Source organism: Engraulis encrasicolus, chromosome 3 (genome assembly GCF_034702125.1).
Source record: "Engraulis encrasicolus isolate BLACKSEA-1 chromosome 3, IST_EnEncr_1.0, whole genome shotgun sequence".
Classification (NCBI taxonomy): Eukaryota; Metazoa; Chordata; class Actinopteri; order Clupeiformes; family Engraulidae; genus Engraulis; species Engraulis encrasicolus.
In genome coordinates this window covers 36211675-36236674 of record NC_085859.1, presented here as the reverse complement: position 1 = coordinate 36236674, position 25000 = coordinate 36211675, and the positions used below count along the sequence as shown (strand labels likewise).

Here is a 25000-nt window from a genome sequence, read left to right as displayed (position 1 = left end):
TGTTCTCTTTCCTTCCTTTCTCGTTTGCTCATCCTGCCTTCTCTCTTCTACAATTCCCCCGGTTCCTTTCCACTCGTTCTACCATGTCCATCTCATATCTCCTGACTCTTGCTGTCTAGCTCTTTCTCTTGCCTTCCTCTCTCCTCTACAGTACTTCTCTTCTCTCCCTCTCTTCTCTACTTCTCTTCTCTACTTCTCTTCTGCCCCACTTTGCCTCTCCCTTGGTTCTGGCATCCTCTTCCTCTTTGCTTCTTTCCCAGAACATGCTTTCACCCTTTTTCTCTTTCATCTCCCATTCTCTTCACCTCTTCGAAATCGCATCTCATCACAATCACATCTCCATTTTCAACATCTGCGGGTACTCTTCGTCTTTCTCCTGATTGCATCTTCACAAGTTTCTCCTATGCCCCACTTCTCTCTCTGTGTCTCTGTCTCTGTCTCTGTCTCTCTCTCTCTCCTCCAATCCACTTTTCTCGTCTCCCACCTTCAGTTTTTTTTCAAACAGTAAATCCCTTATCTCCTTCTCTACCTTCCTCCCTGTCTTCTCTTGTCCTATCCTCTCCTCGTTTTTTCCTCTAATCTTGAATCTCCCCTCCCCTCCTCTCTTCTCCTTTTCTATCCTCCTTGACTCCACTCCCCAATCCCCATGCCCTCCCGTATTCCCATCAGTGTTTCCGCAGAGTACTTGCTAGCCATCATGGGTGGGGGGTTTAGGCGGAGAGGCTATTGTGCAGTTTCATGTAAAATATTGTGTGAAACCCCCAGAAACAGTTCTTACAATAGTTTGTTTGTAAAACAAAACAATATTCACAAAATCCTTATCTGGCCCTAATGTGGCGCTAATAGTAGGGCACTCGTCTGCTACGCGGCCGACCAGGGTTCGATGCCAACCCTTCACCGTCTCTCTTTCCCAACTCGCTTCCTGTCACCATCTGGACTGTACTATCATAAATAAATAAAAAAAGACCAAAAATATCTTTAAAAAAAAAATCTTTATCTTTTCAGAGGCCCTATAGTCAAAATGGGAGTTGTTTGCTGTCAACTCCACGCCTTATGGCCGCTCTCTGTAGTTCTCTTGATGCCTACCAACACACCTGCTGGAAAATCTACACTCATATAAAATGTTTTCTTCCTCCCCTCCAGGTTTGAAATGATCCAAAGGTGAATATGTCTACTGTGGTAAAAAAAAAACAAAAAAACTTTCATTTTCAAGTCTTTTCCCGCTGATTCAGGTCCGTCAGCCAGAATTGAATAGTGGCAATTTCTGACAGTGCCAAAGACTGAGAGAGCGGACTGGAGAGTGACAGAAAATCTTGCATAGTGCCCCTTTAACTGTAAAGTGCTGGGGGGATCCCCTGCCTGCCCGCTTCTCTCCTCTCTTCCCGTCCTGCATCTCCTCTCCTACTCCTCCTCTCCAGTCCATCCGCCATACCATCCTCTTCTCTTTTTCATCCCATCATCATGCGTCTCCTCTTTTTCCTTTCCGCTGCAAACGATTCCCTCTCTTCCCTTACCCTATCCTCTTTCTCCTCTCCTCCCATCCTCTCCTCCCCCATCCCACCCTCTCTCTTCCCTAACCCCATCCTCTTTCTCCTCTCGTCCGTTCCTCCTCTCCTCCCCAATCCTCTTCTCTTCCCTTCCCTTACCCCAGTGTTTCCCAACCAGGGGTACGTGTACCATTAGGGGTACGCGAGCACACTGCAGGGGGTACTTAAAAATGTAATTGAAAAAAAATGCATGGAACATAGTCACACTGGAATAGAAAAAGTGATGTAAAGCATGAGTTAGGGGGGTACTCATGGCACAACAAAAAGGCTTAGGGGATACATGAGACAAAAAAGGTTGGGAAACACTGCCTTACCCCATCCCTCTTCCTCCTCTCATCCTTTCCTCCTCTCCTCCCCCATCCCCTTTCATCCGTTACCCCATCCTCTTCTCTTGTTCCTCCCATCCCGCGTCCCCTCTCGTCCTCCCCCATCATCCTCACCATTAACCATCTGCCCCTGTGGCTGGATGTGGAGATGCAGACACAGAGGTGACTCAATCCAACCTCTAGCTGCCGATCCAGACATACACACACCTCACACCTCTCTCACAGGCGCGCGGAGGTCAGCAGACTGGCCCAGCCACTACTGCACTGTAAGAGCCCAAAACCCCAGATAATCCGGAGGTGTGTGTCTGTGTGTGTGTGTGTGTGTGTGTGTGTGTGTGTGTGTGTGTGTGTGTGTGTGTGTAGGAGGCTGAGTGTGTGTTCATGAATGTGTGCATGTGTGTGTGCGTGTGTGTGTGTGTGTGTGTGTGTGTGTGTGTGTGTGTGTGTGTGTGTGTGTGTGTGTGTGTGTGTGTGTGTGTGTGTGTGTGTGTGTGTGTGTAGGAGGCTGAGTGTGTGTTCATGAGTGCATGTGTGTGTGCATGTGTGTCTGTGTGTGCGTGTGTGTGCGTGTGTGAAGAAGGATGAATGTGTGTTCATGTGCTTGTGCATGCGTGTGTGAATGTGTGTGTGTGTGTGTGTGTGTGTGTGTGTGTGTGTGTGTGTGTGTGTGTGTGTGTCTGTGTGTGTGCGCGTTTGTGTGTGTGTGCGTGTGTGTGTGTGTGCGTGTGTATGCACGCGCATGCACCCGTGTGCTTGTGTGTGTCAGCTGTGCGCTGTGCCCTTTTTATGAAGAGCAGGGAAAGAAAACAACCAGACGAAGCCGAAAAACAAGTAGCCCATTGTGTATGAGCCACTTTCCTGTGCATGACGGATAGTACCATTTCCCTCTCACTACAATTGTCCCCGCAGAGTAATCACATTCAATAAAGACAACGAGCTTTTGTGCTACTCCTGACTGGGACCCGCGTGAGCCTCGCCGTTTGTCTACTCAAGCAATTAGCTCAATCAAGGGCAACAGACAATGAGGCAGCAACTCGAACCCGGAGCCCCAACCATTGCCACACAGAAACACATGCGTAAACAATAACATTTGTAATCCAACAGCAGACCGGGATGGCAATGCCATAGATATTATAATTTTAGAATAAATATACATCATTTCAGAGGGAAGGATTGTACTCTTATGTGAGAAGCAGGGTTCTAAATCAACACCAGTCAACCAAAAGTTGGTGAAATTTCAGTTTGGCTGGTAGAAAAGACCAACTTACTAGCCACTTTGACCCATTAGTGAGTGTGTGCTTGGCTAGTAAGATCATGGCTGAATCTCAAATGGTGCACTTGTGCACTTTAGTGTTCATGTTTCAGTGTGCATGCCGTATTAGTTACGCACTGAAACATAGTGCCCGAAGTGCACAAGTGCACCATTTGAGATCCAGCCCTAGAATCTACTAGCCATTTTGGCTGGCAATGAAAAAAGTAAATTTAGAGCCCTGGTGAGAAGCAATAAAAAGTTCAGTGCAACTAGGAGCGTTCCCAACTAGAGTAACTAGAGTGCTAAAGAACTACTGTAGAATGCCCCCTCTTATGATATATTGTTTCTTGTTAATGGGGCATAGTCACATTTTGTTTGTGAATCGAGTGCTTTCTATGAACTGTGTTATCCTTATAGGAAAGACAAAAAAATTAGAAAACCTGACTTAAAATAAGTACGGAAACAAATCAATATCAACTACAGACATTGTGGAGGTGTCCGGTGCCTTACATGCATTGCATATCATCCCCGTCACACATATCGCATACACCCTAAAGTTTGTAAATAAAATCTTCCCACACACAAGTACAGTGCTGCAGTAAGTACCTAGCCATAAATAAATGAACCATTGAAAAAAAAATAAACACATAAACAGCAGAAGACAGCATAAATACTGTAAAGTAGGAGCGCTGAAGTGTAGTAGTATATGAGACGTGCAGCGTTGACAGCTTAGTTTGTGTAGGGTGGTGAGGTAAAGGTACGAGTCGTGTAGTAGTGTAGTAGTAGTGTAAGTAGCGTAAGTGTAGCAGTGCACGATACTACAGTGCAGCCGTGATCCTTGGAATAAATAAACAACCAAAAACTGACCAGTGACACTGTAAATAATAAAGCTACAAGCAGTAGAGGTCCCACGTATTAAAAAGCAGTGGTAAATTAGTTATTAAGTGTATAGCAAAGTTTTAAGTGAATAAGTGAATAAGTGTTCAGTGTTAAGTGTACGTATTAAGTGTATAGCAGTAGCCACTAGCCAGCGCTCTAAATTAACACCAAAGAATCGGCCAAATGCTGGTGAAAACCCACTTTGACTGGTAGACAGTGCATGTGTGGCTTGTAAGATGTAACATCTAATAATGATGAAAAAAACTGAATTCATAGCCCTGAGTATAGCCAAAGCAAAGTAATGGAGGATGACCAAGTCCAAGTCTGCAAGTCTGTCCATGTGTGGCAGTAGCGTACTGTAGTGTGGGATGCGGAAGAGAGAGGAAGCAGGTGTGGGTGAGGTAGGTAGGCTACTTACGCTGAGAGACTGCATGTTCTCCACGGTGCTGCTGCCGGTGCTGCTGCTGCTGCCGCTGCCACTGCTGCTGCTGCCCAGAGTGTCTGGCGCTCCGCCGGCATGGTGCGCCCCTCCGGCTGCGACGGCGGCGGCTGCGGCCGAGTCTGTAAGGAACACAAAAGAGTCCCAGGAGTCCCAGGCGGAGAGGCGCGAAGAGCCTTTGGAGAACATGATCCCGCCGACCTGACCGCCGACCGCCTCGGCCAACCAGCTAACTTGCTGGCCGCCTGCTGCTGCGGCTGCGGCTACGGCTGCTACCCACCCTCTCTCCCCGTCTTTCTCTCTCTTTTTCTGTCTCTCTCTCTCGCTCCGGTTACCACGTTTGCCCGTACGTGTGTGTGTGTGTGTGTGTGTGTGTGTCCTGTCCTGCCCGTTCACCCGTTCACAGAGCCAGCCAGCCAGGCAGCCGCCACTCAGCCCCCTGCTCCTGTGCCCTGCGCTCTGCACCCAGCCAAAGGCTCCCGCCCATTAATGAGCTCTGAACTTGCCTGTGTGTGTGTGTGTGTGTGTTTTTGTCTGTATTTGTGCATGTGTGTGGTGGGTTGTGTGTGTGTGTGAGAGAGAGAGTGGGTGTGTGTGTGTTGTCTTCAGTGAGGAGACTAAGCTGACAATGATGAGATCACTGGCTACCAGAGTTTACTGAAGGGGAGTTCACTGGCTCAGAGGGGAGAGAGAGAGAGAGAGAGAGAGAGAGAGAGAGAGAGAGAGAGAGAGAGAGAGAGAGAGAGAGAGAGCGCGAGAAAGAGGGTGCAAAAAGAGGGGATTGGATGAGGGGCGAGTGGGTATGTGGGTTGGGAAGGGGGTGTGATGACAAACCCCCCTCTACCTAATCAAGTGGCTCTGGGCTTCTCTCCCCCTCTACTCCGCTCCTATGTAACCATAGTGATTACAACTCTCCCAGGAAACAATGTCTTTTTAAAGCATTCCTCATAAAAGCACCATTCAGCGGAGACACAAAGCAGCTGCCTTTTCCCCCCTTTTTAGTCCTCGCGGAGCAGAAGAAAAACCTCCAAACCAAAGTCAGCCCTCTCCCCTCAAAAACCCTGCAGAGCAGAAGAACCCTCTCCTCTCTCTACACCACACGTCCTGCTCAACAACTCTCTACGAGCACCACGCTAACAGCGCCGTCCCCTTTCAGCCAAATCGACAGACCCTGAAGAACCCTCCAAAACACACTGACCTGGTCCTTGACCCTACCACCGTCAATCACGACTGTCTCCGCTCTAGTTAGACAACAGACATATCCTGCACAAGAGGAGGTTAGACAAGATCTTCTCCTACCTACACAACCCTACTCCAGCACTGGCTCTTCTAACTTTTGAGCTAAATGTCAGGCATGCTCCCTCCTCCTCTCTTGGCCAACACTTCCCACCTGCCCAGTCTACTTTCCTCCATCACCTCCTCTTCTAGACCAAGCGAGCATGCCTCCTGCACCAGCATGTGTTCAGTAGTCTAAATCTAGATATGCTGCATCCATACAACTGTATCAACAGACCAGAGGAAATCTCAACAAGTAACAAATCCTATAGCCAATAATGAAACACCCCTCGACCACTTATCTGCAGGCGTATTCCCCAGCCGCCACAACAGCATTTGTCTGCAACCTCAACAACAAGCACGAAACAAAAACAACCAAACAGCTAAAAGCGGCAGACGTCTCCCCTACCCCTCAAACCAAACCAAACCCAGAGGAAAAACGCACTCACAAGAGCGAACGTCCAAATTTAAGTTCTCCATCCTAAACTGGATTATCTTGGTATTCACTTATTCCTCAACCCTAATAAGACAAAAGCTGCTTTTTTCCCCCTCTTTCCGTCCCTGTGTAATGGCGTATCTCACAAAGCCCAACATGGGCACACTCTTCATCCCCCCCCAGCGTTCTCCCCCACCCCCCTTCTCTTATGTTGACAAAGAAAAGCAACCCCTCCACGTAAGACAAGACATGACGCCAACTCCTGCCTGCAATGCTACAACACACTACTGATGCTGTCAGAGAAAGACCATTGGAGACAGGAAAGTAGAGAGAGAGAGAGAGAGAGAGAGAGAGAGAGAGAGAGAGAGAGAGAGAGAGAGAGAGAGAGAGAGAGAGAGAGAGAGAGAGAGAGAGATGCGTTGCCTATTCCTCAGACCCCTGTTGCAAGATCAAGGTCTTTTTTCTCAAGGCGCTTCTCTTTGTTACTCCTCAGCCCAGAACACAAGGGAGACCCTCTTCATTTAAAAAAAAAAAAGAAAAGCACCAACACCATCTGCTCTTGCACCCCACAGTTCAAGCCTAGAAACACACACACACACACACACACACACACACACACACACACACACACACACACACACACACACACACACACACACACACACACACACACACACACACACACACACACACACACACACACACACACACACACACACACACACACACACACACACACACACACCCCTTCCCCTCAGCCACACCCTCACACCCCTACATCACACACACCGACATGCTGAAAAACACACACACACGCACCCCAAAAGCCTGCCCTCTGCCTGCCCTCCTCCCTAAACTCTCTGCTCCACCTTTCAAACACCACCTTCAAAGACTCCCTCCTCCTCCTCCTCCTCCTCCTCCTCCTCTTTTCTTTCACTTCACAGTGGCACAGCTCTCCTCTTTTTCTTTCTCAGCATCCCCCTCCTGTGTTCTCCTTCTTCTTCCTTTTATTTCTCTTTGTGCCCGACTTAGATATAGATCAACTCCTCTCCCTCTCCCCCTTCCTCTCCTCCTCTTGTACTTACTCTATTCCACTTGTTTTTTTCTCTCCGCAGATGAATAATGAAGATCGCCTTCCTCGTCTTGGATGTAGTAGACAGATCTGCCTCCTCTCCTCTCCTCTCCTCTCCTCTCCTCTTTTCTCCACTCCACTTCTTTTGCCCTCGTTTCCACTCGTTCACTCCCATGCGCAAAGACGGCAGCTCCTATCCTCTCTCTCTCTCTCTCTCTCTCTCTCTCTCTCAGTCTTTCTCTCTTTCGCGCGGGCTCTTTGACAGATGTGCTGTGCGCTGGAAGACACCCACACCCACACGAACAGCGCACAGCACTGCCCTTCGTTACTGCACTCCACTCCACTCCACTCACGCGACCCCAGCCCCCACTCTGCCCCACTGTCAGCCTATGCATGTGTGTGTGTGAGAGAGAGAGAGAGAGAGAGAGCGGGAGAGATACAGATAGAGATAGAGCACGAGAGAGAGAGAGAGGGAGGGAGAGAGAGAGAGCAAGAGGGAGAGAGAGAGAGAGAGAGAGAGAGAGAGAGAGAGAGAGAGATAGAGAGAGAGAAATAGAGAGAGAGAGAGAGCATGTGCGCGCGCATGTGTGTGTGTGTGTGTGTGTGTGTGTGTGTGTGTGTGTGTGTGTGTGTGTGTGTGTGTGTGTGTGTGTGTGTGTGAGAGAGTCAAGCTGCCGCGGATTTGCCGGCCGTGGTCAGGGCAGGGTTCACCCTGCAGTAGTGTCTCAAACACTCAAACACGCTACTGAAGGCACTATAGACAGAATAGCGGCAATGATGGTGGTGGTGGTGGTAGTGGCACAGGCAAAAAGCAGCCAACCTAAGACGGCTTTCCCTCCTTCCACTTGTTTAGCAGACAAAAGGAAAAGAATGGTGGGAAGAAGGAAGAAAGAAAAAAAAAAAAACTTTTTCCACATGAAAGAGAGGACGGAGAAAAAAAAGGGGGGGGGGAGAGATGGCTCACGTAGATTTAGGAGTCTCGCTGATGCACCGTGAAGGAGTTTGTCGAGGTGTGGACGCCCGGCAACTCAACTCCACAGTCACACACACACACACACACACAGTATCATCACCGTGGTGACCAGAGAGCCGAGAGCCATGAGCCGTGATTGGAGGGTGGGCCGCCCGTGGGGTCATTGTCATCACGGAAAGAGAGCAGTGAGAAAGAAAAGAAGAAAAAAAGGCAGACCCACTAGGGGTGCAGTCAGTTTGGGCTATGGATGGGGCACCCGAGAGGAGGGGGGTTGGCGGGGTGGATAGCGGTCTTGCCTGGGAGCTTTCTGAAAGACTCGTCTGTCTGTCAGAGTGTGAAAGGTGATTATATACTGCACCGACCCTCCTCTCCTCTCCTCTCCTCTCCTCTCCTCTCCTCTCCTCTCCTCTCCTCTCCTCTCCTCGCACACAATCACACCCACACGACCCCTGCATGGCCCCCCTCCCCTTTCCACAGCCAAAGAGGCTTAGGCACCATGGACAGTGCTAAACCCTAAACACTGGGAATTAATCTCACGAAAAGTGTGTCAAGTACGCCGGTCAGCCGCGCACACCCAAAACACGCACGCACGTACACACGCACGCACGCACGCACACACAGACACACACACACCACTTTGCTTTAGTGTGTGTCACTATAAGCAGTTGTTTCTTTTTTCTTCCTGTATTGTTAACCCAGATGTTTCTGTATGCATACAGAATACAAGTGTCCAAACAATGTTTGCACATGCCGGCAATTTTCCTTCAATGAATAAACCAAATGCACTCAAACAATTCACACAATGTCACACATATACATATTCACATACATACACCTATGCCCACACTGAAACACACACACAGCACTTCTATTGACATCATATCAAACGAATGATTTCTGGATTAGGACTGACCTCATTCATACACACACACACACACAGACTTTTAACCCCTCCCCCAACCATGTGCATGCCATGTGCAACTCACTAGCACTGTTCCACACACACACACAGAGAGAGAGAGAGAGAGAGAGAGAGAGAGAGAGAGAGAGAGAGAGAGAGAGAGAGAGAGAGAGAGAGAGAGAGAGAGAGAGAGAGAGAGAGAGAGAGACTCCTTATGTCATACAAAGTAGTGTACTCCCCCTTCTTCCAACCATGTGCTTCTGTGCACAATATCTCCTAGCAAATTCATCCGTACACTCTCAGTCAGAAAAAACAGTACATCATCAATACCCACACACATACGGCCTTGCTCATCCTACACACACTCGTACTACACATACTCTCTCTCTCGCGCACACACACACGCACACGCACACGCAAACACACACACACACACACACCATAATGAAATGCGAGCTCTTCCTTACCAGCAGGCTTTCTGATGCGTCGGGCGGCCACCTTCAGATGTTTGCTGCGGCCCAGCTCCTCTCCTAGTAGATAATACCAGCCACGGACGTCCTGAGGAGCACATGTGGACACACAAACACACACACACACAAGCACACGCACACACATACACTTAATACTTTTATTTGGATCTCACCACAGTGATTTTTTTTACACATCCAAATACTGGTGAAACTACTGTCATAATTAAAATAGTCATAGAATTAGCTTGGAGTGGAGCACATACTGTACACTACGTACACACACACAGACACAGACACAGACACAGACACACACACGCCCACAAACTTACAATAGACTGCAGCACCATGCACGCACACAATCATTCAGGCACATGCAGACACACACACACACACACACACACACACACACACACACAGACACACACACACACACACACACACACACACAAAACTCTGCCAAGTCTTGATACCAACCACGGATGTCCCGATAAGCCGATAATGGATACACTCACTCAAAATAAACCACACACACGCACGCACACACACACAGCATCGTGACCCTCAGAACAAAATAAGACAAGATAAGAATAGATTGCGAAAACAAACAAGAGTACTTTGAGATCCGGAATCAACTGGAATCAATTTGGATTTGAGCATTGATAAAGAGAACAATCTATCTCGGCTGTGAAACAGTTACCCATCTTGTCCCAGCAGCCCTGCCCGGACCCGAGTCTATTTCAAGATGTAAAAATAAATACCCTTTTTTTATTCCACAGCTATTCCTGGCGTGTGTCCTGCTTCCTGCTAAAGACTGGCTGTGAAGAAATTGGTGAGAGGTCATGAGAGGACTGGAGTGTTCTACTAGGGTCCTACTACGGGAGGGAAGCTGTAAGGGGGGGGACAACCAGGGAAGTTGTCCCGGGCCTAGGGAGAGGAGGGGCCCAGAAATGGGTCCTCATTCCATTGTATGTATTAAGTGGGGGGCCCATTCAGATGACTTTGTCCTGGGACCGGCCAAAGCTATCTGCGGCCCTGTACTAGGAGGGTCCAACTAGGACTGGTCACAGGACTGGATTGGTCATCTGGCATACAGGGCATTTTCCTGGTGGGCAGATAGCCCTCAGGGGTTGGTGCCTTTTTGTTTGTTTGTTTTTATTTTTCCCTTAGAGATCTACATAAAGAGTTAGTCCATTGCCATAGGGTCCCACTGAAGTCCCACCGACAAAAATGGCAATGATATTGACCATACTGTATATGGTAAAACATGGCCGATCTCGCCGCCCCATTCGATTTTGCAGTGCCGCTCGGATCCATAGAGTATCATTGGGGACTCTGAGAAAAATCGATAAAACAGTTTTTACGCATGTCAAACTACACAATTTCAACGGACCGTGCAATTACTTGGCCTAAAATGGTGACTTGTGTCAGGGCAAAAGCAGCACGACCAACTTTGTAGAATGAGTATATGTACCCTAGCCATGCTAACACAAACGTATGGCAGAGATGGGTTTAGCCGGAACTTCCGAGGCTAGCATAACACCAGAGATCAAAGCATAAGGTAACTCTGTTATATCTACGGCTCAGGAGACCAGACCACAATTCATATGGGCCAGCCCATTGGTGCATCTGTAATATGCATCATGTTAGGGTAGCAGGTAGGGGTGTAAATAATAATGGAAATGGATCCATGCATCGACCGGTGATTTAATCGAATCGAATCGTATCATGGGTCAAGTATCGAAAGAATCGAATCGCTGTACCCTGTCCAATGCCCTAGCTCCATAACATAATAGAAGTGGAAAAGTAATTGGAAAAAAAATCGAATCGAATCAAATCGTATCGTATCACGGAGAATTCTTAAGTATCCAAAATAATCGAATCCCTGCTTTAAGAAATCAATACCGTATCCGTATCGTATCGTCATGGAAGCTGTGATTTACACCCCTACTACTTGTGTACTGTGGAGTGCTGTGTCACAATGACAATGGGAGTTGGAGTTTCCCAAAGGGCTTTCACTTTCACTTATGAAAATACACACACACACACCACAGAACAAGATCCACAGAAAAGGTTGTAGTGTTAATTCAATTATTATCACTATTATTCACTTTCTAGGTGTTGAATTAAGACCGTGAAATGCGTAAGAACTCTGTAAGAATGACTGGAATTTCTTTCGATCTGATTAGCTGCAAAATTGGGCACACAGACACGGTACAGATCACACATATATCACATACATATTATTACAAGAAAATTATATCCCTTTGATTGAACATTAATATAGAACAGTGGGGTTACAGAGCTAATGCTCGCAATTAAGTCATAGTCACTCAGAGACAAGCTGGAGGGACAATGACTCAAGCAAAACATGCCATGGGGACATGAGTGCACACGACACACACACGCGCACGCGCACAAACACACACACACGCACGCACAAACACGCACACACATACACACACACGCACAGTTTGGTCCTTTTTGACAATCCACAGACCTCACCACGTGTATACATTTTACGTACATGGCTTGATGCATATCACTTCAAAGTTCAAACACACTAACCGTAACGTGAAAGAGATGCTCACTCAAACATAATAGGCTCTAAATATATATAAAAAAACACATTAAAAATGAAACATTGAAAACAACAGCGTCACCTAAGCATCACCTAAGTGTGCACACACACAGTGCAGAGCGAGTTTTCCTAAATTCATATAAGCAGAGGGATATCCTCAAACTACACACACAGGGCAAGACAACACAGGGAAGATGTAATAGAGCAGTTTACACACAAGACATACCAGAGATGGAAGCTTCCTTTGCAAAATGTGAACCTGTACAGGCTAATCAAATAAATGCTATTATTCAGCTGCCAGTCACTCAATTTCAACCTTTTAACCTGTATAAGCCAATGGCATCAACACTTCCATTCAGCAGCGACACAGTCAATTCTGCTATTTCAATCCTTGACACACACACGTGTGCTCGCACACACACACACACACACACACGCACACAAAGAGTGAAGGTAACGTACCAGAGATGCCCAGTCCGAAGCAAAGACATGAGGAGGGGGACAGAGAGGCGATCTGAAGCTGAACACGCCTAACAAACAGCATATACTGACCACATGACGGGCAGAGAGAGAGAGAGAGAGAGAGAGAGAGAGAGAGAGCGAGAGACAGAGGGAGAGAGAGAGACACACACACACAGAGAGACAGAGAGAGAGAGAAAGCGAGAGAGACAGAGGGAGTAAGAGAGACAGAGGGAGTAAGAGAGACAGAGGGAGAGAGAGAAACACAGAGAGAGAGAGAGAGAGAGAGAGAGAGAGAGAGAGAGAGAGAGAGATTGGGTATGACAGGGATGTGAAAGAAGAGTGTGGCCAAATGTGTCAACGAGAGACACCGGAGTGTGTGTGCACGAGAGAGAGGGAGGGCGGGGGGGTAGATAGAGAGAGCTCCAGGCAGCGAGAGGGGGAGAGTCTGATTGGTGTTAACTCAATATCTGTGCACACGTTAAATGTGTTTTGCAGTTGAGGCAACAAGAGTGTGCATTTGGATCACTGTTGGAACGTGTGTGTGTGTGTGTGTGTGTGTGTGTGTGTGTGTGTGTGTGTGTGTGTGTGTTTTCACATGTACACTGCACATGTGTAAGATGTGACCGCTGATGTGTGAAGTGTTCTTCACACATGGCACATGCTTGTGTGTGTGTCTGCATGTGCGTGTGTGTGCGCGCGCGCGTGTGTGTGTGTGTGTGTGTGTGTGTGTGTGTGTGTGTGTGTGTGTGTGTGTGTGTGTGTGTGTGTGTGTGTGTGTGTGTGTGTGTGTGTGTGTGTGTGTGTGTGTGTCTTGTATAAGAGCCTGTCTGTATGTATGAGTAAACAGAGAGAGGATCTGTGAATGCTAACGGTGTGTGTGTGTGTGTGTGTGTGTGTGTGTGTGTGTGTGTGTGTGTGTGTGTGTGTGTGTGTGTGTGTGTGTGTGTGTGTGTGTGTGTGTGTGTGTGTGTGTGTTTAAAAAAATGGGCATGTGTGTACAGTGTACATCGGCCTGAACATGCCCTGCCCTTTCGTCCATGGCTTGCAAAATGTGTGTGTGCGTGTGTGTGCGTGTGTGTGTGTGTGTATGTGTGTGTGTGTGTGTACGCATGTGCATTGGCAATAAAAATGGGCTGCCCTTTCTATTCGTCCCTGCCTTACAGGCGTGGAGCTGGAGTATCTGGCATACAGGGTATTTTCCCAGTGGGCCCACGGTCCTCAGGGGCCGCTGCTGTTGTTTTTTTGTTTGTTTGTTTGTTTTTTTCCTTCGAGATCGGCCCACATCTTGGATGGGGCAGCCAATTACTCTATCTTTAACCCATTTTAGCATGGAGGGACATATACGCTGCATTAAGGCTCTTGAGATTTTAGGATTATTTATTTGAAAAAGGTGGGTACTGTATGTTAGAGCTGAATGAACACATTCAAATGCCAAATGAGTGTTCTAGCTGTTAAATGCAACTCATTTCATGCTTTTATGTGCTTCGGAGGCTGAGATATTTGGGTTTTATTTAGGCAGAGGGCACCTTTTCCCAAAAAGGACTTAGTCTAAAATGGATTAAAGAAACAGTCCACCCTCCCTGTTTTGATTTTCATATATTTGCAGTATTTCCAAGTACTTCCAAGTATTTCCAAACATGAATGTGCATGTAATTTTCTTATCACGCTGCATTCACACCAACGGCGCGGACATCCACAGTACGTCCACAGAACGTGTCCGTTATCAGTCCGAAACTGTTAGAATACATGAAAACAAATCATGCCTTGCACACAGGAGCGCGGTGTAAGCGCGGCGCATGTCCGTCCCGCCCGGACATGTCCGTGTTGCACCTTGAAAATAGAACTCGAGTCCATTTTCCTGCGCGGACGTCCACGTTCAATGTGCGGCCTCCATTGAAAATGAACGGCTGCTGCCCGCGGATAGAACGTGGACGTTGACTGTGCAGTGTGCAAGGCAGCCCGCGAACCTCTCGGACTCACACTGCTCACGGAGACGTTAAGGAAACGTGCCGTCCCTGTGTGCATGTACCGTCAGCGTGTTCAGTACTTAAGATTTGTTAGTATTGGAATAATTAGCAAACTTAAGCATAATCTCTGGAAGTGGGTGGAGCCATTAGCAGCAAGCCACAAAATGTTATAAATATTTTTTTGCACTGTGGTGAATTTTACATTCATTTTTAGTTTAAAGGTTTTTAAGTGCATTTGATGATATTTCGTTAACTTTGGTTCCATAGACGTCCACGGCTACTTTTCATATGGCTCTACTGTTAGGTCATGCTTGTCCAAACTAAGGCCCGCGGGCCAACTCCGGCCCGCGAGCCCGTTTTTATTGGCCTGCGGCAGATTTTAAAAATGTGATTGAACATGGCCCGCACATTACATTTGACCTACATTGTAACTCTGTTGCAATTCTGAGTTTGAACACCAAGTGGCGCCACCCGCTAAAACTTCTCCACTTCCACCTGGCTAGTTGTTTCTTGTTTGTTACGGTAGGCCTAGTAGGCCTATCAGAGAAATAAGGGGGAAATGATGGTTGCTAATAAGTTGCTGCATCCAAAGGAAATATTTTGGCTTGATCACAAATGAGCAATGCCTTCTAACAAACACAGATGAACTAGTTTGCAAAATCCTATGCATGGGAACCCAGACCTGTTCACGCTGAGTTCAGGATGACAGGCTGGGAACTAAAGCATGATGCTAAGATATCTTTCAAGTTTCAATTGGGGCCGGGGTAGTTTGGGTACTTTTTCATCACTTTGTTAAAATAAGATGTAATCGGCGGTTTGGTAGTAATGATATTATGGCATTGTTATGTTAGCGCCGTCCGTCACCAAATAATAGGAGACAGTTACGGCAACAGCTGCTTATAATTATAAACACTCCAAACTTAATTAGCGGTTAGCGTTAGCGATTGCTTAGCACTTTTATTTGTAACTTTAACCCACAGTTGGAATAGTATCATGCTGTACTGTAAGCACATTTCGCACAAGTGACATTATTTTTTGATTGCTTTGTGAATCCGTCCTGTAAAATAGCCTCTTTGGCTGTAGCAAGTTAACTAACATGCTAGGTTACGACACAACTAGCTTATTTACACGGAGGGAGGCAACAAGAGCTGCCTTTTTGTTTTCATCCCTGCCTGCGTGTGTCTGAGAGAGAGGCACTTGATCTGATTGGATCAGCGCGAGTTTCACATTAACCCATGAAGTGCCGGGGAACAGCAAGTAGTGGCTATAATAAGAATTAAATACAAATAAAACAGCATATAAACATGCATTGATTGATTGTAGGCAATAATAAAATATCAATTTAATAATAATTAATAATAAGCTTAATTGTTTACAGTGTACATGTGGATAATCCATACACTGACACAATAATATTGATGCAATTTTTGTTACCTTTTCTTACATTGCCTCTTGAAAATATTGGAAATAGCCTAAATCATGGGCTACCAGACAGCTTTTGTCTCCCTTGTGTATTTGGTACCTTACCGGTCATCACACAATAGGCTATGTCACCGCTAAAGTGCGGCCCGGCCCCTTGTTCATTTTCCTGTATTCGGCCCTCACTAAAAAAAGTTTGGACACCCCTGTCTTAGGTAATGCAAACACATAGAGAAAGAATCTCTATGGCTCCAGGGCTTAACTACATTCCTGAAATGACGTGGACTACATGAAGAGTTCAGATGCAAAACCCCCTAAGTGCCTTTTCAGAAAATAATCTTAATTCATTTTTATTTAATACAAAGCTATCAAAATTGCATAGTGTGTTATTTTATTTATGTAATATAATTATTTATATGTATTATCAAGTACATGAATGTAAACCAAACAAACAACGGGGTTCTCTAAAAATATAGAAGTGCAGGTCTTCAGAAATGGAGTTAGGGGGTTTTGCATCTGAACTCTTCACATATAAGCAATTTCCTGAAATGACGTGGACTACATATATAGTGTGAGAGCCTATGTATCTGATTTGGGGGCCTGTGGGATTTGGATGTTAATTTTTGGAGACATTTATAGATTCATTCTATAGGGTCTAAGGAATGAAAAAAAACATGTCTCCATTTTTTCTTTTGACTTTTAGTGCCTTTAACCCCTTAACATTCCTCGTGATTTGCCTGAAAAACGCCTGAAAAACCAATCCAAATTGAAATTGTAACTGTAACCCAGCCCTTTGTGCTATGGACAAAATAAGACCACTTTTGGAAAGCAGACATTCTGTAGTTATTTTATATTTAGTCAGATTCACTGTAAATTGTTCTGGTGAAATATGTAGATTAAGAAATGATTGTAATTTTTTAACATTTTTGTCCCTCGCCTAAAAAAATAAAATGTATATCTCTTAAACAGACCTTTTACTGCAAGGAAAGGGTTTACAGACAGAATGAAACAAAGGCAAGATGCTCTAAGAACTTTCATTTCAAATTTCATTACAATATCTCGAAATCTGTGCTCTCTACATGATTTTATATGTGGGTATGCCTAGGCGTTTTTCAAAGTACCATTTGGAGTCTCCAAATGGACATTTTTGGAGATGTATAGGTATGCTAATGGAAACATGCCACTACTTGTAATGCAACATCACAGACCAAAAAGTGATATATCTTTGGAAAGGTTACACTTTAGAGGATTGGATTACACTGTTAGAATACTCACAAAACCCTGATTGTTTGAAAACCCTGAATGAATAGGAAAAAAAAGGGGGGGGGGATGCATGCAATCTAAATTTTTGTACTTCTTTGTACTGACTTGTACTGTATATGCATATAGCTCATGACAGTCTCAAGGAGCACAACACAGCCACAAGAGTCAAGTAAAGTCAAGTTAAGTGTACTTTAATATCAAAAATCTATGTAGCAGGAAAAGCATAACAAATCTATTATCACAGAAGTTTGAAATGGTGTTTGACCAATCTACAATGTGCAGGTACTAAACATACATAAGACATTGACAAAAATCCCCCCCACACACATACACTGCAGTTAAAAAATCATTCTAAATGTATTGAAATACTTTCTCTGACACATGCACTCATACCATAATGATAGTATAACCACACACGCACACACACACACACGCAAATGCACACGCACACACACACACACACACATGCAGTAGAAAACTAACATACTGATAAAACAAACAGCTTTTTCACACATTTTGAGGAAAACAACAAGACACAGAAAACACCTCCCCCACCTCATGACCAGGCGCTGTGTCTACCTGTTGATAGCGTGGAGAGGATCAACCTGCACAAAACAGCAGGCCCAGACAACATCTCTGGATGAGTGCTGAAAGACTGGGCTGAGCAACTAAAGCACGTCTTCACTGACATATTTAACACCTCACTAAAGCCACCTTCAAAGCCGCCACCATTATATCGGTGCCAAAGAAGTCATCCCCATCCTGCTTCGAAGACTACTGTCCTGTAGCACTGACCCCCATCACCTTGAAGTGCTTCGAATGGCTGGTCATGGCACACATCAAGTCTACCCTTCCACCGGGGGGCAATCGCTATTCCGACATACCGCTATTCCGACAGCCGACATACCGTAAGGTTAGGGTTAGAGACGCACTACAGGACAGAGGTGGACAGTCTGGCCAGATGGTGCAGCGACAACAACCTCCTACTGAACATCATTAATTCAAAGGAGATCATGGTCAACTTCCAGAGAGGCCACAGACAACACCTGCTACTGTGGAGAGAATGAGCAGCACAAAATGCACATTAGTGAAGACCTCTCCTGGACCACCAACACAGTATCACAGGCCAAAAAAGTTCAGCAACGCCTCTACTTCCTGCGCAAACCGAGGCACGCCAGTGCCCCACCAGCCATCAGGACCACCTTCTACAGGGGAACCATTGAGAGCATCCTTACCAGCTGCATCACTGTATGGGGCGGAAGCTGCACTGACTACAACAGGAAAGCCCTGCAGCATATAGGGAATTTACCTGGGAAGATCATCAATGCACCCCTCCCCCCCCTGCAAGACATCTACACCACCCGCCTTACCCGCAAAGCCCTCACAATCGTGAGCCACCCAGCACAGAACCTGATCAGCCTCCTGCCCTCAGGAGCCTATGGTCCAGATCCACCAGACTCACAAACAGTTGTATACAGCAGGCCATCAGGATGCTGACCTACCCCACCCCCCCCTGGCAACACTGACCACCACCACATCTTACACACACGCACACACAAACACACACGCACGCATGCACAGCATATGTTTATACAGTGATATGCAGCAAGATCAATAGTTCACTACTAATCCAGATCAGATTACCAGATAACACCTTAAAAACAAAACGTTCATGAAAGATCAGGGATTGTGATTTTAAATTACATGTTTCGTAAAGGAATAGCTCTAGATTTTCCACCACTTGAGCAACTTTTAAAGAGAAATGAAATTGGGGAGAGACTAATCTTTGTAACTGGCTTTGACACACACACACACACACACACACAATTCACGTCCCCAATGCCATTTTTCCTCAAATTTGGGTGATTTTGAGATTGTTTCAGAATTTGTTCCATTTACATGTCTTCAAAATAATGACAGAAAAATGTCATTAAAAGTCTTTTGGTTGCTTATTTTGTGTAATTGTATGAGCACGACCATGAATTTGGCAAAATAGAGACTGATTTTTACATCAAACCCACACATTCAACACATGTAAACAAAAGTATTGTTCTCTAAAGAAGGTGATATTATGGAACGTTATTGGCATACTTTTCCACAAAACACTAAATTAGACCAGGAAATCAGGACATAAAACCTTACAAAATTTGTATTGGAAGTTTTCAGAATTTTTTTTTTGTTTATTTATTATGCAAATTAGGCCCTAGTTCATGAAATATGCGCACAGGCGTCCTGAACATCAATCCATGGAATACCTAATTCTCTAATACTCAGATACACCAAACTTGGTAGACTTATTCATATCTACCCCGTTTCTGAGTATCAAAGGGTTTGTGGGTATGTCATTCATCCAATCCAATCCAAAACGTATTACACATTTTTCTCTAAATGCGATTTTATGACTTTTTTGTTGCATGGAAAAGGCGATATCTTACACAGACCTAACTTGGGGAAAACCTTCTTAGCCACCTACTGCAACTTTCTATAGAGGGGCTTGTTGATATCTCATTCACATCTTGAGTTAGAACAAGGTTTCTAAAAGAACATGGCGTTTTTTCATTTTTTTGGGACTTAGAACAGTATTTCATGATTTCTGGGCATACAAAAACAGATAGCCACAAACCCATCTGTAGAAAGTTGTATTTTGACTGTATTATCACAATGAGCCCACATGTGTCTGGCCCCATCCAATGTGCCTACAGTAGCTTTTAAAATGTAACCTAAATATGCGCATATTTCATGAGTTTTGGCCTCATATGCATAAAAATAAATACAATTCAGAAAACTTCCAAAACAAAAAATCTTCAGTTGTATGTCCTTAATAACTTGGAGAAGTTTCATAGTCCTTTCAAGTAATCTAAATTTTTTGCCTATCTAGGTGTGCCCTCTCGTGCGTCTATTGCAGTAAAATATCAAAATCAGGTGGGGGAAAGGTAAGAAACTGGGGGGAAAAAATGGAGACACATTTTTTCTCAAAGTTCAATGACTCTAGAACACATTTCAACTAGTCTCCAAAAAGTAACATTGAAATCCCACAGAAATACATAGGCTCCCACACTAATAAGCAATTTCCTGAAATGACGTGGATTGTTCCTTCAATATAGACAGTGGTCTGAGCTAGTCATCATAAAAAGTAGGGGGCTGGCCCTGCCCTGGCCAACCGGTAGGGCACTCGCCTGCCATGCCATGCAGTTGACCCGGGTTCGATTCCCGGGCCGGGTCCTTTGCCGACCCCTCCCCGTCTCTCTCCCAGTTCGCTTCCTGTCCGCCTCTCACACTGTCCTATCAAATGAAGTCGAAAAAGACCACAAAAAAAACCTTTAAATTAAAAAAAAAAAAGTAGGGGGCTGTTATGTGTGAGGGCGTTGGTCTATTCCAAAATGCCTGGGCTGTTTTCCGTTCCCAGTGCAGCCCTGGCTGGGGCTGAGGGCTAGAACACACCCATACAGCTGGGGCTCCTCCTGCTACTGGCAGCACAGGGGGCCAGATGGCTCCACGCCGTGGAAGCACTGACACGACTCTCGACCCCAGCCTCACGCCTCACTAGCCCCGCAGTCACACATGCACACGCACACACACACACACACACACAAACAAGTACACACAAGCACACACAGACAGACAGACACAGACACACAAGCACACACAGACACAGACACAGACACAGGCACAGACACACAAACAAGTACACACAAACACACACAGACAGACACATACACTGACACACACACAAACAAGTACGCACAAGCACACACAGACAGACACAGACACACAAGCACACACAGACACACACACACAAACAAGTACACACAAACACACACAGACAGACACATACACAGACACACACACAAACAAGTACGCACACGCACACACAGACAGAAACAGACACACACACACACAAACACCCATGCAGACACACGCAGGCAGACACACACACACACACAATCGCGCGCACATCGCCGCCACCCTCACACCATCATGCCATTGGGTGCTCATTAGCCAATGGCATGCCCAGAAATGGCTTAATGGTCACTTGGTGCGAGCCGATTACTTGAGGTCACCTCACGCCAGGAATGGCAACCAGAAGTGTGACTGTAGCAACGATTGTATTTTTTTTCATTAACTGTTGTAACTCCAGTGGATGGCATTCACTTTGCGCCTTTCTTGTCTAAGACCGAAGGGGTGAACTACACCAACCCCCTTATTGTGCTTTGAGGCACAAAGAAATTCAAGACTTTTTTTCTTCATAGAAAAGTGGAGCACATTATGTGTGAAAACGCATGAGTAAAACGCATTACACTCAAATCACATTTTCTTATCAGAGAGCTAAAAGATAAAGCTTTTAGCTGCATAGCAGAGCGTCCATTTATCCATAGATGAACCAAATATGCAGTGCCTTGGGCTTAAAAAAATACTTCATGTGTAACAGTAGCAGTGCTGGACAGGGTTGCCAGATGAGGCTGATGATTTCTGATGAATTTCTATGGCCAAAAATTGCTAAATGCTATTTTTACCTGCAGACCAATCTGGCAACACTGATGCTGGAAGACAGCAGGCAATTCAGGATCCTGCGTATATGACGAGCCACGTTCTGGAACATTGACTTCACAGGGAGGAGGCACTAGTCATCCTATTATGCGATGCAGAGTCATGAAGAGTTCCCTAGAGTTTCACTGAATATTTAAAAGCTCCCTTCCTTCATAAAAATGGATGCACGTTTTGGACTCCACAACAGCCCATGCAGACACAACAGAACAAAATTGCATTCATGCCTCACCCATGCAAAGGGGGCAGCCTACATGGCGCCACATGGGAGCAATGTGGCAGGATGGTATCATTCTCAGGGTACCTCAGTCATAGAAGAGGATGGGGGAGAGTTCTGGTTAATCACTGGCCCCACCAACAATTCTACTAGATTTTTTGTGGATTCACTTCCAATGGCTGCATTCACGTGCAGGGGTTGATGTAAAACCCATTGCATATACTTTAGACATCAGTTTGAGAACTGGCCATGACCAAATACTAAATTGATATCTGTGAATTCTATTACACTGTGAAAACTATATGCATCTCGATAAAGACCTACTTTGCATAGAATGAAAGTGTGTTGGGGCACCCTTGTAGTATGTTCCATGAAGCATCTCGCTCCGCCTTTCCACCATCTTTGGCACAAGGCCCATGGTCTCCATGGTGACAGCAACAGCTTCAGCATCAGCATCGACATCATGTACACAGCAGTAGATGTAGATTAGATGGTGGACAGGGAAACTGTCCTGCATTTCACCCCATCACCACCTCATCCTGGCTGATGAGACCTGACAGCAAGTGTGATTCCCAGTGTGGGTGTGATTCCCAGTGTGTGTGTGTGTGTGTGTGTGTGTGTGTGTGTGTGTGTGTGTGTGTGTGTGTGTGTGTGTGTGTGTGTGTGTTGGGGACAGGCCACCTAGCAGAAAGATGCAATAGGAGAATGCTTCAGTCTCCCATTCTCGCAGGCCCAAGAGGTCTCAGGTGTGTACTCTGTGTGTGTGTACTCTGTGTGTGTGTGTACTCTATGTGTGTGTACTCTGTGTGTGTGTACTCTCTGTGTGTGTGTGTGTGTGTGTGTGTACTCTCTGTGTGTGTACTCTCTGTGTGTGTGTGTGTGTGTGTGTGTGTGTGTGTGTGTGTGTGTGTGTGTGTGTGTGTGTGTGTGTGTGTGTGTGTGTGTGTGTGTGTGTGTGTGTGTGTGTGTGTGTGTGTGTGTGGTGATTGTGTAGGGATGCTGTCTGACCAAATCGAGAGAATGAAAACGAGCGGGGGAGGGGAACAGGGTGATGAAAGTCAGTCACACAGGTGCTGATGTGTGCGTTCATGTGTGTGTGTGTGCGTGTGTGTGCGCGTTTGTGTGTGTGTATTCATGCATGAGTGTGTGCCATCTCTGTTTATAGCAGCTGCCTACTGACTGCCTAATTGACTCTTAAAATCACTGCACAGGTACAACAGCACTACCCAACATCAAATTCAGCAGCAGCAACAGTCCACTGCTAGTTCACTGTAACTGAGCCTAAATGGCCAACCGGGAAGCTAACGCTTATTTCATCTTTATTTCACTTCCTTTGCTATTTAATGTCGTCAACTTTACGATTCAGCTACAAAAAAAATCTGTTCCAAAGCATTGGAGATCACTTGTGCGTCTCAGTTTACATCATAATATTCAACAAAAAGGGAGGAAAAAATCCTTGATCCAGGCACTTCAGTTGATTTACAAAGTCCAAACCAATCTTTATTTAGTGGGCTTATACATTAAAAAAACATTGGTGTATAAGCCCATATGAGTCAGTATACAGTAGAAGTGTATGTCTTTAACCAGACCAGAAACAGAATTTCAGGTTGTGTAATTCTACAACAATAAAACATGATAAAATGCAAAAAGAAATACTGGTATATATATAAATGATGTTGTATACATACTAGCCAAATAAAATGTCTTCCTCATATGCAGACATATGACACATACATAGTACTGTATATAGCATGAGAAAAAGACCAATAGACATAAGCGCCACACACGCACACATGCACACACACAAAATGAAACACGTCTTTAAAGGTCAGACAGGCTACCTACATGAAGTGTTAAGCCGCTAAACACTCAAGAACCAAAGCAGATCCCAAGGGGCCAATTAAAATCCTTCATGTAGACCAGGGGTGGGCAACTCTCATGATTAGGAGGGCCAGATTTTCCCATCGCCACTATCAAAGGGCCACATGACCATGGATCTGATAGCAACTCCATGCAGTTGGATGGTGACTGACTGCCCTTATTGTTGGGAAGGACTAGGAGCGTTCTCTATCAGCCAACAGTATAATTAATTACAACTTAATTGATTCATGAATGGTTTTAAAACAATCATATTTTGTCTAAGGGCCGCACTGAGTGAGGAGGCGGGCCACAATATGGCCCCCGGGCCCCCAGTTGCCCATCCCTTCATGTAGACTCCCAATTGTTGCAATACACGAAGTCTGACAGGCAGCCAGTAGTGAAATACAGGAGGTAATTTTCTCAATTCTTCTCTCATTTGAAATGAATCCAATGGATGTGAAGTAGAGCTGCAAACTGTGTTGCGTGACAAGCACACCGTTCTTTCTTGTCCCGTTATGCATTGAGTCATATGCTATGACTCAAGCTGCAGCATATCAATGGAAAAACATATCAAAAGTGACAATATTAATGCGAGAGATAATACGAGGGTCTGAATATAGATCATTGGGATGAAGAGGAAGAGTGTGAGTGACTGTGTGGAGACGACAATAATGTGGATGATGTTAGTTTGGAGGTTACTGACCTTCTGTGCAGTGAGGAGGGAACGCACTCCGAAACTCATGCAGCCCAGGAGGTCACTGCGCCTGGAGGGGAGAGGGGAGAGAGGGGGGAGGGCACACACATTACCAGTAGATCAGCATCAGCACATATGGTATACTGGGGCACGGGAAAGATGGGAAGGGAGGAGGGAGGAAGGAAGGAAGGGAGGAAGGAAGGAAGGGAGGAAGGAAGAAAGACAGAAAGACAGAAAGAAAGAAAGAAAGAAAGACAGAAAGAAAGAAAGAAAGAAAGAAAGAAAGAAAGAAAGAAAGAAAGAAAGAAAGAAAGAAAGAAAGAAAGAAAGAAAGAAAGAAAGAAAGAAAGAGAGAAAGAAAGAAAGAAAGAAAGAGGCAGACAGAGACATAGACATACTGCCAGACTGAGAGCAAGAGAGCTGAT

At 45.5% G+C, this 25000-nt stretch overlaps 1 protein-coding gene across 1 annotated transcript in view; it reads right to left on the bottom strand.

Annotated features, from left to right (window-relative positions):
- Window positions 1–1913: 1913 nt before the first annotated feature.
- LOC134444603 (uncharacterized) overlaps window positions 1914–25000 on the bottom strand; it is a 47146-nt gene continuing 24059 nt past the window's right edge. Inside the window, exons 7-10 of the mRNA XM_063193864.1 lie at window positions 24585–24645; window positions 9568–9658; window positions 4423–4565; window positions 1914–2009 (exon numbers count right to left, since the gene is read on the bottom strand). Coding sequence (XP_063049934.1) covers window positions 1914–2009; window positions 4423–4565; window positions 9568–9658; window positions 24585–24645 — 391 coding nt within the window. The remainder of the gene's footprint in view (window positions 2010–4422; window positions 4566–9567; window positions 9659–24584; window positions 24646–25000) is intronic.